The sequence below is a fragment of the Calypte anna genome, chromosome 3, assembly GCF_003957555.1.
Source record: "Calypte anna isolate BGI_N300 chromosome 3, bCalAnn1_v1.p, whole genome shotgun sequence".
Taxonomy (NCBI): domain Eukaryota; kingdom Metazoa; phylum Chordata; class Aves; order Apodiformes; family Trochilidae; genus Calypte; species Calypte anna.
Window position 1 is genome coordinate 14,804,052 of NC_044246.1, and position 13,338 is coordinate 14,817,389.

Here is a 13,338-nt window from a genome sequence, read left to right on the forward strand (position 1 = left end):
GACTTTAGCTAAAATAAAGTTAAGAACCCCAGCAGCAGAAGGGATGTATATGAAAAACATTTTATCTGTCAAAATCTTATGTAGGCTGCAGTTAACTCAGTGCTTTCTCTCACGGGTGCAGCTCTTAACAAACCTTCCACATTCTCACCCTACTAACTTAAGGAAGTGCACTACTGAAGTGACACAACAGTAGTCTTCAAGCTAGGAATTCTCTTAATTGCTTCTGTAAGGTATTCTGCAACATTGTGTATCTTTTTAAAGTAGGGGAAGGTTTCACGAGTCAGCTGAGCCAACCTAGCTCTCTCCTAATAGGAATAGCTTTATTGACTCATTCAGGAAATTAAGGAGCTTTGAACTGGCTCCTCATTTCTGCTTAATAAATTCAGAGTAAAACTAATCCAGCATTCAAGGAAATGTTTGTCACATTATGGGATGAATTAGTCTGCTTAGGTGTGCATTGACAAAAGCCTTATCAGGGAGAAAGACAACTTTGAGATCATGTGGTGACAGCTATTAAGACAGCTTACCTACTCAGATCTCATTCTGGAGAGTGGTGACTGTATTGTCTCTTATCAAAATGACCTAATGTAAAGGAAAATAATCAACCCCACAAGAAACAAAGACAGTGAATGAGCTGTGTATTAGTTCTGGAAGTACAGGAGGGCAGAAATAAAATGCAGACATGAAGCAGCCGTGTTTATTGTTGCAGAAAAAAGGCAACTTGGGAAATATTCAAGATAGGAAATTATCTATTGCATATGAATGACACTGATAAGGCACCACCAAAAGCACAGCATCTATGGATACTGCAGAGACCAGTCAGAAAATATACAAATGACAAAATGTCAGGTTGCTTCATATAAAAAACAGAAAACTGAAAAAAATATCTTTTGAGCTATTATGGCTTCTTCCAGTTAATTTATGATTGCTTGGACATCTGTAGGACAGAAGTTTTCACATTCCTTTTTCCCAACACCTGAGGCTCACATGAAGCACATACTCTATTTACTCATTTCCAAGGGTAAACAGAACACACCCTTGATTAAGTTTTATGAGTGATTTCTCATGTGGAGCTCTCTATAGTTACAGAGTCTACATATGCTGTCCTGTTAAGATGCTGCAAACAGAACTCAGGATTTTTTCAAATAAGGAGATGGAACAGCACTTTGTATTTAACTCATTAATATCTACACTAGCATAGTAGAAATACAATGCAATATGTTGTACATTTTGATTTTAACTTGTAATCCAGGGAGTTACTGACACTTATTATTAGACCTGCATGTTACATTACTAAAGCATCCTGCTAATCAAGTGCACAGTGATCTTCTTCACCCCTGTACTCCCATTTCATATTATCACCAGACTTCTCAAAAAGTAATCCACAAATCAAAAGCAGCTTTTCAGTTTCCTAGGATTCAACAGTTAGCAAAGTGCTTAAACTTATACTGCTTTAAAATTATTTTGTACTTTTCATCAATGCTTTGTTTTGAAGTGAATTACACTATTAAATACTCAAGTAACTGAAGATAGGATTTCAGTGCAACCCAAACCACAGTAATACAGGGCAGAGGGTTTTTCTCCTTGTTGAACAGCAGGATTTCCAAACTTGACATGGTTTATGGTGTTTGTAAGAGGTGGAACAGTGTAAAATCAAATACATCGTGTAACATACATAAATTTACATGTTTTACTGCTGTTTACAGGTATCATTTTAGCAACCATCACTCATTTTGAGGGTAGATCAAGATCTCTACTAGAGTAAACTTGTTTATCTGAAAACTCTTAAGTTGATTTCCTAATAGAGAACATAACAGAGCGTTTGAGCAAATTTCTTCTAGTGTTGGAAGAGACAAGAAGAATCACTGTCAGTTATCAACTATAAGACCTCTTTTCTTGGCTATCAGGAGAGAGAATCTAAAGGACTAAATTCTTTCTGCTGATTTATTTTCTTGTTATAGGCAAGGCTGTTTAAGGCTGCCCCTTAAAAAGGTTTGCCAAGCATAATGTAAGAAAGATCAGGACTTCCATAAACATGATACTACTCAAGTCAAAGTTAGTTTGACATTTTATTTTCTAGTATACAGGATTGGGCATGAAGCCTTCAGGATCTTTTGACTTCATTAAAAAATATTCTGAAGTTGGTTTTGTGCATTGTTGTTGAAGATCAGCAGTAGTAACACAAGCTTTTTTGTTGGTGTTGGTTTACACCTAAAGGGGGTGAGGTGAATTTCTTGTTACGCATCTTTTGATAATGTTTAGTGAAACAGTAACACAATCCATGTCCAAGAGGAGAATGCATGTTAAGCTCTCCCCCCAAAAATGATTTAGTATTCCTAACAGGAAACAAATTGCAGAAGCATCACAGGGCAAGAAAAAAGGGAATTCAAATCGAGTGAGGTTCTAGGGCATAGTTTTAGAGGAGACTCTGAACAGGACTGATTCCTCTCCATTAAGGGAGAATTTTACAAACACTGCTACATATTTCTTCAGGGGACTGAAAGTGTGCATCTCTTATATAATGTACTTCATCAGAACTAAGTAAGGGTCACCATGTGCTTAGGGTTCAAAATTTCAATCCAGTAGCCATCCGGATCCTGAACAAATGCAAGTCCTTTCATCTTGCCTATTAGGAAAAAAAAACAATATAAAGTTAAGAATACATGACTACTTCTTATTGTCAAATATGACTTCTTGGAAATTTTTTTTCTATTTGTATGAGCATAAGTTCAGTTTTAGACAGCTACTTCTGAAAACATCCACATTACGTTTTTTGTCAGCATTAGATCTTTGTATGCTGAATTATCAGTATAAATCACTTTAATCTTCAGCTGCATGACATTGTCTGCAGATGCCCCTGTAAGTATCCATCCTCTAAATTCAGAAATGTATTTTTGTGCTCCAAGATGTTTTCACATATTTCTTAAACTGGCTTTGCCAGTGTGTAAAAATCCTGTATTCCTCTGCCCAAGTTTCACATTACTGTTTCCTGTTTGTTTCTCCTCTACCACCCACAGCCCCCAGCTCTCTACCAACCCCACTCCCAATGTGGTTTTCATCACACATTTGCAGCACATAAAACAAACGCAGGGTGGAATGTTTTAGATTTTACAGTTGAAAAAAATACTACTCATTAAATCAGTGTCCCCAAAAATTGTTTTAAACAGTCTATCAGGATAGCAGAGCTTAACATGTTATCTTAAAGTCTTAACCATATACTTTTAATTATACTTGCTCTAATAGGCTACTTACTGAAACATAACCACCCTGTTAATATAGTATAGTTACAAAAAATTGAGACAAAAGATGTTTGATTCAGTAATGTAGGAAAAAACCCCAACATTAGTTGTCTCAGCCTGCTACAAAAACAATCAATGTGAAGTCCAAAACTTTCTCCTTGGCATTTGCTACATCAATTACATTATTTCTTAATGTTAAAAACCAGCCTTTGCTCTCCCCATCCCCCACGGACTGCTTTAAGAGTTCTTTACTGTGATTTATTTCATTACAGTCTATGCTTCCCTTACCTCCTACAAACTTAGAGCTGTACAGTGATACAGGCAGAAATCAGAAGCTCTCACTCAAACTCTCTCATCAGGTGCTGAACAAATTGAAAAGTACTCAGTATTCCTAGGATTCTAGAATGTCTAAGTTCAATTCTTAAGACATTTGTGTTCAGTTTTCAGCTACACTTCTTACCTTTGCTTCAGCTGAGAACACAGTGAATAAGATGAAAATAATTTAAATCTCTTTTCATTTATTTGTTCTTATTCCTCTAGCAAGGAATCTAGGAGATGAATTCCAGTATTTGTAAACTGAAGATTCATGTATTAATGTTACTTTCAAACTAAAAAACAGCCCAAGAGGCCAAGTTTCTATAGCAGAAGGAAGAGGTATCTTAAATTTGTGCATGTTGCTAAGTATTAGGTGTCCATTTTGAATCTCATCAGTCTGAACACTCTCATGAGGTCTCTTTCAGGAAACAAGCCAGTTGGAAAATGCAAGATTTCTTACCACTGGTTTCTGCATTTTAGGCTATTGTGATTTAGTTCATGTTCTCTTTATGCAAATGAGTTACACATCATGCATTTTTGACTAAAAGTTATATAAGCCAAATATAATACACACCAACAAGGCTATTTCTACCAAAGCTGAAAGAACAGTTAAAATTGTAATAGCTAGTGGGTGGCATTAGGTGTACTGAAATAAAAACAGCCAAAAAAGTCAGTAGTTACTCGGTTTCAAAGAGTGGGAGTAATTATGTCTTGAGTCATTTTAATATGAAAAGAAACAGCTATGACGTGGGGATTTGAGCCATGTTAAGTAAATTCTGTAAGATCTCTTGGTGGCAATATACATAGTAAGATAAAACATGAACAGAGCACAAGGATTGTAGTGAAGGACTACATACAGAAGGCATGTAGCTAGACTGAGTAACTACGACTACTGAGATGAATCTACTGTCAGTTTTTCCCACTGTAAGAAGGTGAAAAGGTAACTGGTTCAAGCCCCTTCTAAGCAGTGACAACTACTAAAAACTTGTTACCCAGTTTTCCAGAAAGATATAGCTAGAATTCATTAAAAATAAGGAGAAAAATTTACTTGCATTTCAGATGAAGACTTACCATCATCTGGTTTCTTCACAAATTTCACTCCTAGTTCTTCAAACCTCTTACAAGCTTTATAGACATCAGGGACAGCAATTCCAATGTGTCCTGTGTAACAAGGTAAGAAGAGTGAAACACGCTCTTAAGAATGGCCAGGTGCTCTAGCAAAAAGTTGATATGCTGTAGTTCATGTAGGACTGTGTACAAGAAAAATATTGCTTCCAGAAAGAAGAGCATTTTGGGTATTAATATTGTTTTCCTTGAGAAAGCTGGCTTTTTGATAATGCCTTTTAGAACAGGAACTTTCATACAATTTGATGCGAATATTATTTAGACCAGCATAAAATGAGATTTTCAATCGAGATGTTTTATCTATGTTTCCTTTCTCTAAGCATGTCCATATAACAGGATTTTACTGGATTTTCTCAGTTCAGAAGTACAAGTTTATCATTGATGCTGTATTGTGGAGACTAATACTAGCACAATGCAATACCTGACCTTACAAATCAATTCAGAAGATTTAAATATCAAGTAGCCAGAGTGCGAAACTTATTTCACAAGCCATTGAAAGAACTCAAAGTATCAAGTAGAGCCACACACATACCAACCTCAGTGAGAGAGACAAACAGAATGCTCCTTCTATCTTAAAATGGGTAACCAGTGAATTATAAAATAGAAATCAAAACATAAATCAGTCTAAACACTATGATAATCTGATACACAAAAGCAATCACTGTTCTTCATTTGTAGTATTACTGGCACATGTTTGCTTGCCAAAGGATTAGATTCTTCATAGTGTAACCATGGATCATTACTCTTAAACACATTTTGTTTTACCTATTTCCATAATCTGTTACAGCATACATTCTGGAATTAGAGAGATAAAGGATGAGATCCAGGTTCCTTTATTTCCTAGTACTAGTAAATTTTTTTCAAAGTAACCTACTAGAAAAGTCTTTTCATCCACGCAAGTTTAAAATGCTTTCTCAAGCAATTCTCAGAAAAATAAAGCCTACAGTATATATTTACCCAATGACCTCTGCACAGAATATATATAGATATTTTGAAGCTCCATTTTTCCCCAATACACAAGAGAAAAAATGTAATCATAATAAACCAAAACTTAAAAAATACAAACACAAAACTAATGACCTACCAAATCCTCGGGATCTGAATTGCCATTGTGGTAAGACTGATTTTCATCATTTCAGTGCCCCAGTTGCTGTAAGAAGTAATTATTGTATATTGGAAAAAAGCATCAAAATTAACAAAAAACAAAATTAGCATCCTAAATGTTAATTTTCCTAGGGAGGATAAATTGTTTCTCCTAAGAAATGAGAGAATTTCAGCTGTTGGCTGCATTCATTAAACTACCAAAATCGTCCCTAATCACAGCTTCTAGGGATACTGTCAGGGGCTAATCCAGTCATGCTCACAGCTCTTCACTAGCATTCAAACTCCACATTTGAATGATACAGAGACTCCTGTGTTATTCAGATTAGAAACAAGGTTGTGCTGCATGTATCTATTATCTACCTGTCACTGGGGAACAGACATAGAGAACAGCAGTGCGTGGAGCCAAAGAGTGGGGTATTTTGGGAGATTCTGCACAATTACAATTAACAGTAAAGTTAATCAAGTTTGTCTTGTTTATAGGGAATGCGTGTTTTGACTTAACACCTCTTTGATCAAATCCAAAAGCAATGGTTACCAATGTTTAGGATTCTGTGGGGATTTAACCACAACAGTTTTTTCTAAAATTCTGTGGTTTCCCCACCCAAATGGCATGCATACGTCAAAATACAGCAAGCATGATTTAGTGTTTATTTCCAGTGTTCACCCTTGCAGTTTGAAAGAGATCTGGAAAGAGAAAGATGAAGCTTGCTACCCTCAGCCATATGTTAAGGCTACAATACAATGAAGATGTTCCCACAGTAACAGATTACTACAATTATTTTTTTCTTTTTTTTTTTTTCAATCAACCAGGATTTACACTCAATCCCACTCTGTTTTAATCACTCTTAGGTAAATGTCATCTCCCATTATATTAATACTTACTGTTCAGTTCAATTGTAGCTTTTCTGGAGAAGGTCCAAACTGTTCTCTCAGCTTTATCTTTCGGGATATTATTTTTATCTTCATATCCCAGGAAATAGAGTGAGAACTTCATGAGTAAGGAAAGTCAAATTTTTGAAGCAGTCTGAATGACATTTTATTTTGAAACAGCAATTTAAAAAGGTCATCAGGTAACTTTCAAAGAAACCAAGATGCTTTCCCCATGGAAGAATTACTTCTCTGATTTTTTTCCTCTCTTACTTCATACACATTTTAAAATAGCTACAGGTTGAACTATCGCACAGAACTATTCCAGATAACATTACAAACCTTCAAAAATTAACAAGATTCAATGTGTTTAAAAAATGAAGCTATTAGTAAACTGAATAGCAAAAGCCAGTACAAAGGCTCAAGTATTGAGATTGCCACTGTGTCGTCTGTCCATATTTCCACATTAAAATATCATGTAATAAAAAGGCTGACATTGAAACGCATTTCTTCTTTGAGATCAGTGACACAAAACAAACACAGCAGAACTAAAAACAAACATACCTTTAAATGAAATATTTAAAAAATCAATAGCCTGTGCATTATGATAAAATCAATTTCAAATGTGACAGTTTAAACACCTAAAAATACTTAAGGGTGGATAAAAAGCTGGCTATAAATTTTATCTCTTTTTACTACATGCAAGAAGTCACCCACTATTGCTGTGAAACAGGTTGATACAGTCTCTAATTTTCCCCTAATTTCCAGAGATGGTGTGGCACATGTAAAATAATTTAAATTTAGAACTTTTAAACCAAAACAAGCAGGCATGCAAAAATAAACTATAATTTCCTTTTCAGCTTTTAAATTTTTTTATTTAACTATAATTTTAATTTTCTTTTATTTAGTTTTTACTTTCTCACACCCACATCTTCAATAAAGTGGAAGTTTAGTTTACATATTAACTGTATCTGGACTCGCACTTCAAGTTGTTAAAAATGTTATGTAATAACTGATTTCAAATGTCAAAAATGTTCACAGAGCCTTAGCAATAAATCTTTTGGCTACTGCAGTGCATCTGCTCCCAACAGACTCCTCAAAATAGACAGTTGGGTCCTTTTTCCAGCCCCACCATTGCCTGGGTTCTCTCATGACTGGAGGTGATCAATAAGTCACCTCTGAGAACTAAAACAAAACTTAATTTCAAGATTTACAGTAATGACTCCTGCTTATAAGCACTGTCATAAAAGTTTACCAACTAGCTTCAGGCTCAGTGAGGAGGAAGTAAGCAAGCCATACAGTGATAATTAATGACCTCGTTAAGAAATAAATTTCTAGTCAAGGCCAGTATTGGTTCATTTGCAGCACACACAGTAACTGTTCTGTGGGAGTTGGGAGATAGCCAAATTGTCCAACTGGGCAATCAACTGATAGTGGGACCATTTTTTTACATAGTTAGACCAATTAGTATGATTAAATCAAAATAACAATAACTTTTCAGAAGAACACTAGGGGAAAAAAAACACTTATTATGGCCTACAACGTCAACTCACGTCATTCCAAGAATCTTGTATAAAAATCCCAGTGACTTCTTAGGATCCTTTACTCTTAACATTGTCTGCCTGCATCAAGAAATTCCTGTGGGGGGAAAAAGATTTTCTTATTTATACATCAACCAGAACTTAACTATGGGTATTAACAAAGATGTCAGTTAAATAATGAATCTAAAGCTAGCAGGTTTAAGAACTAACAAATAGAATACTACATTAAGTGTACATAAAACCTTTTGCCCCAGTTTTACCCATACAGACTTGCATTATTAACATGCCTTGGAACATGATGGTTTAGAACAAATAAAACAATACCATCACAGGCATCACTCAGCTACATTATAAGTGGTAACAAAATATGATAGTATGATTCTTAGCTTTATTATTCTTTTATCTGTAGCACAGATCAATTTTGCATGCCAAGCACAAACAGGCACGTATCTGCGAATCTGCAGCAGGTTAATGAACATCTAAGTTGATGAAAAGTGGAACGGTCCTTAACAGATGTTACTTAAAAAAATAAATACGTAGAACAACTGAAATGCAATTATATGGTTCTCCTAATAAATAATTTAAAAGTGTGGATGATGTGGGAGATTTATTTCTTCTTTTTGCACCCCTCGCATGCGCTGGCCCAAGAGCTCTCGGTTGTGCGGGGGGCGGGCAAGAAGCGGCCGCTGCCTCTCCCCGCTGCCTCTCCCCAGCTCCAGCCCGGGCCCCCTTTCTCCCCTACGCTGCCACCGACCCGGCCAACCCGGCCAGCAGGCCTAGGGCGCGGGCAGGGCAGGAGGCTCACAAGGACGGGCCTCGCCGGTTTCGCCCTTTCACCACCAAAAGTGAAACCGGAGCCGGGTTGGTCGACGCCGGGGACGGTCTCCCCGCAAAAGGAGGGGCGGCGAATTCCCAGGACCTGGACAGCTGCCTGCCATGTCCCCGGTCACCGCTCTCATTCCCTCACACCGGGACACTTCCCTGCTCCAAGACGCTTCCCATCCCCACACGCGCGCCCAGCACAGATCAGGTCCGGGCACCGGCACAGCCGCAGCCCCAGGGCATTTTCGTCAGCCCCATCCACCCCACCTTAGTGCTGGCATCTGGCTCCGAACAGGCGCCGTAGGCTGCTTCATCGCTCAGACCGCTAAGCTCAGCCGGGGCCGCCATACCGAGAAGGGAGGAATAGGAGAAGCAGGGGAAGGAAGGGTACGAAGGGGAGGAAGAGGAGGAGGCGCCCGCGAGCATACGGTGCCTCGCTCCGCCCCGCGGGCGGGCCGGAGGTTGGCGAGGTCGCTATAGAGGAGCTGGGTAGGTGTAGTGCCAGTTCAACAGTGCAGGTTGGTTCCTACAGGCACTAATGGGATGAAACCCCTCTGGCTGTTCAGGTAAATTAACTGAAGTGTGGAATGACACTAAGGATCCTCCGCCTTGACGTGACAGTCACAGGGGGTACCACACAACTGCCTAAGAGCTGGTGTAGGTACCCAGCTCCGGTGGAACAGTGGTTTTTTTGTTTGGCTTTTGAAAATCATTTCACTTTGGCTGAAAAGCAGTTTTACAGTAGAGCATTTGCACTTAAGTGACTTCCGTAGGTACATTTAAAACCCCCTCCCTGAGCAAGCGAATCTACAGCACGTCGCTTCGCAAAGCTCGCGTTCAGCTCCTCGAAGCGGGGGTCCAATTTCGGCGGTGCCGCTGCCACCCCTCTGCCCCAGCCCCGCAGCCGTTAACCGCCACAGGTTACCCGGGCACCGGCTCCCAGCAACGGGCCATCCCGTCGCCACTCGCCATCTCACTCCGCTGAGCTGCCGAGCCCCGGCGGGGAGGCAGAACCCTCGGCCAGGGGAGCGCCTGGCGTGAGGGCATCTCGGGTCTGCGGGAGTTGGAAGCCGTTGTTCCGCCTTCCTGAGGGGCAACGGCCGGTGGGTTTGCCATTGCTGGGGGAGGGACGCTCCCCTCTCCCCGCACCATGAGGTACAGCTCCAGCGAGGTCCGTCAGACTCTTTGCCTGCGACTCTGCGAAAGCCGAATTGCAGTTTAAGGCATTGCAGCTTTTCAGAAGAAAGCCAGAAGTGAGTATCCCTCGTGATATGTGTTTGGGAATCCTCCTCTTTCCTTTCATAGAATCATAGAATTGGCTGGGTTGGAAGGGACCTCAGAGATCATCAAGTCCAACCCTTGATCCACTACTGCGGTAGTTACTAGACTATGGCACTGAGTGCCACATCCAGTCTCTTCTTAAATATCTCCAGGGACAGAGAATCCACTGCTTCCCAGGGCAGCCCGTTCCACTGCTTGATCACCCTCTCTGTAAAGAAATTCTTTCTAATGTCCAACCTAAATCTCCCCCGGCACAACTTGAGACCATGCCCTCTTGTCTTGTTGAAAGTCGTCTGGCAAAAGAGACCAACCCCCACCTGCTCCAACCTCCTTTCAGGTAGTTGTAGAGAGCGATGAGGTCTCTGAGTCCTCCTCTTCTCCAGGCTGAACAGCCCCAGCTCCCTCAGCCTCTCCTCACAGGGTCTGTGCTCGAGTCCCTTCACCAGCCTGGTTGCCCTCCTTTGGACCCACTCCGGGACCTCAATCTCCTTCCTAAACTGAGGGGCCCAGAACTGGACACAGTACTCAAGGTGTGGCCTCACCAAGTGCTGAGTACAGGGGCAGAATCACTTCCTTGGACCTGCTGGCCACGCTGCTCCTGGTACAGGCCAGGATGCCTTTGGCCTTCTTGGCTACTTCCTCCTACTACTTTCTAAGAGATGTGCAGGAAGCCAGGCTCACTTTTCTTGCACCAGCAGGACCTGTAGACAAGGTTTGGGGAACTCTGGTGAGGAGTAAAGGAAAACTTGATATAAAAGTGCATCGGCTTTGCTTTTAGAGAAAGCATAGAGAACCCCACCTCTTCTGAGCTTTCAGTGCAAGGTATCAACTGCCCTATCCAACTCAAAGAGGTCCAGTAAAAAGGCAACGAAATTAACATTCAGACTCATTCCCACCTGAGTGTCAAGGAGAAAAGTACCATGGCTAATCTTATAGATAACTAGCCCAGTCAGAAAAACGGGAAGGAAAGGAATTAATATTTTGCATTTTCCTTTTTTGTGCATGTGACTTTCCTAAGTTGCTTTTCTTCAGTATTTTTACTTTGAGAAAGAGATGAACATTTCTAAAAGAGGTGATTGCATGACAGAATCCATAGGACAGTGACCATTTGCTAAATCATGGGCAAAAATAAGGAGCTAGTAATTTAGCACCAAAATGTTGCTTTTCATGTCAGCCTCACTTCCAATTTTCTAAATCCAGCAGTAGTGTCTAAGGGAGTGTATTAACACATTTACAGCAGCTGGTTGGCTGCCCTAAGGCTTGCAAAAATTACTGGGTTTTCTTATATTTTACTGTAATTCCTATCGGTAATGGTACTCTGAGTAGAATAACTGTTACCATGTTTTTCTTAAAATCTGTTATCCTCAGTATGAATTTACTGGCATATTTAGCATTTGTTCTGTAAAATATTTTTTCCGTAATCTCCATTAAACAAAAAAACACTTTTTGGAGGAAAAATGAGATAGAGGGTAAGGACTTTATGTATAGCTCCACCAATTATTACAGTGCCTTAAAATTAGTTGCTTAGCCCATGTGTAGATTTGAGCAGACAGAGCAAAACATTAGATTTTCTTTATGTATTTGTGTTAGTATACACTGAGTGGATGGATGGCAGCACATGCAAGTGGATGTGTGTGCTCTATACTAGGAAAAAATGAAGAGAAGGTATTTAAATATTTTTGTGTAGCCCTGAACTATGGGCTTGGGTGTCACAGAGCAAACATTTTATAGGCTTATGGCCCAGTGGCAAAGAATGGGATAGAAAATGGAAGGCTCCACCTTAGCATAGCAGCCTGTTGCATAGCAGTCAGCCATGAAGTTATTTTGTTTTGGGTTGTTTCACATATCCTTATCTAAGAGGATTAACCTGCTAGTCCTTGGCCACCATAAGGCAGACTGAGAAATTAATTTCTGCTGCTGGAGAATGCTGTCTGTTCCCTATGAACAGTGGTGTTCCAGGTTTAGGCACAGAATTCAGAGAAAGTCTAACTCTGTTTCATTATGTTGAAGATGTCTGTTGAAGATGTCTGATTCTAAATTAAATTCATTCCACTGAAAGAATTGCAGCCAACACTTGTGTTACTTTTGCAAATACTATATATGTTAAGAATATTGTGGATGGTAGGGCATTTGTGTAAAAATAATGTGTAAGTGCTTATGTGAGCAGTGCTTAATGTATGTGTATATTTTGCAAACTAAAATGAAAACAAATAATTTAGATTCTAAACAATTTATATTTCTCAGCCATCAGATACTCAGTGAAAATATTAATACTTTAAAAAATATATAGAAAGATGTTCACAAAATATAAATATATGGTTAGTTGTTTTTAAAAAACATTCCTGTAACCATCTTCAGCTTGACGTTTGTAATCTATCATAAAATGTATGTAAGTATCTATTATCTTCAGAATTTAAAGAGAACTTGATGAGGCTGTTGAATCTGTACGCACGGGAAGTCAGTTTTGAGGTACTCTTATTTTTATTCTGTTTTATTCTCTATCTTGTTCTTCCCTCTGGCCTTCTTGAAAAGGAAGAACTGAAACATCTGTATTGACATGAACACTTGTTTGTTTCTTTGTTAAATTTCAGAATGGAGGGGGCAGAAAGAAAAAATAAAGAAAGTACAAACACTGGAAAAGATGGTAGGCCCAGTCTTGCTAAAACACCAGAAGGTGCTCCAACCAAAAGTAATCTCCCTCGTCGATCAAAGGCAAGCATCAGCTCTTCTGAAGGGACTTTTTCTATCACAAGCCGAAGGTTCACCAGGTCTTATCGGAGTACTAGTGAAGCTCTCAACTTGCAAGAACTTCTTAGAGAAAAACAGGTTAGTATTCAACCACAGGTCTTGAAACAGATTTCTGGTTCTTTTCTGAGATGATTAAATTCAGTTTATGCTAATTATTTCTCTCTTTCTTTCTTTTCCCCTTCCCCTTCCCCTTCCCCTTCCCCTTTCCCCTTCCCCTTCCCTTTTCCCTTTCCCTTTCCCCTCCCCTTTTCCCCTTTCCCCTTTCCCCTTTCCCCTTTCCCCTTCCCTTTCCCCTT

At 39.5% G+C, this 13,338-nt stretch overlaps 2 protein-coding genes across 2 annotated transcripts in view; one reads left to right on the forward strand and one right to left on the reverse strand.

The window, feature by feature from the left end:
- Nucleotides 1–675: 675 nt before the first annotated feature.
- GLO1 (glyoxalase I) lies at nucleotides 676–9,446 on the reverse strand. Its single transcript, XM_030447492.1, is given in 8 exon segments — nucleotides 676–2,626; nucleotides 4,626–4,715; nucleotides 5,760–5,816; nucleotides 5,819–5,829; nucleotides 6,662–6,780; nucleotides 6,783–6,807; nucleotides 8,204–8,272; nucleotides 9,267–9,446. Coding segments are annotated over 8 exon segments (633 nt in total). The 5' UTR covers nucleotides 9,440–9,446; the 3' UTR covers nucleotides 676–2,537.
- Nucleotides 9,447–12,886: 3,440 nt separating this feature from the next.
- The window catches only part of DNAH8 (dynein axonemal heavy chain 8), a 121,003-nt gene continuing 120,551 nt past the window's right edge, over nucleotides 12,887–13,338 (forward strand). Inside the window, exon 1 of the mRNA XM_030446786.1 lies at nucleotides 12,887–13,120. Within this exon, the coding sequence (XP_030302646.1) occupies nucleotides 12,887–13,120 (234 nt within the window). The remainder of the gene's footprint in view (nucleotides 13,121–13,338) is intronic.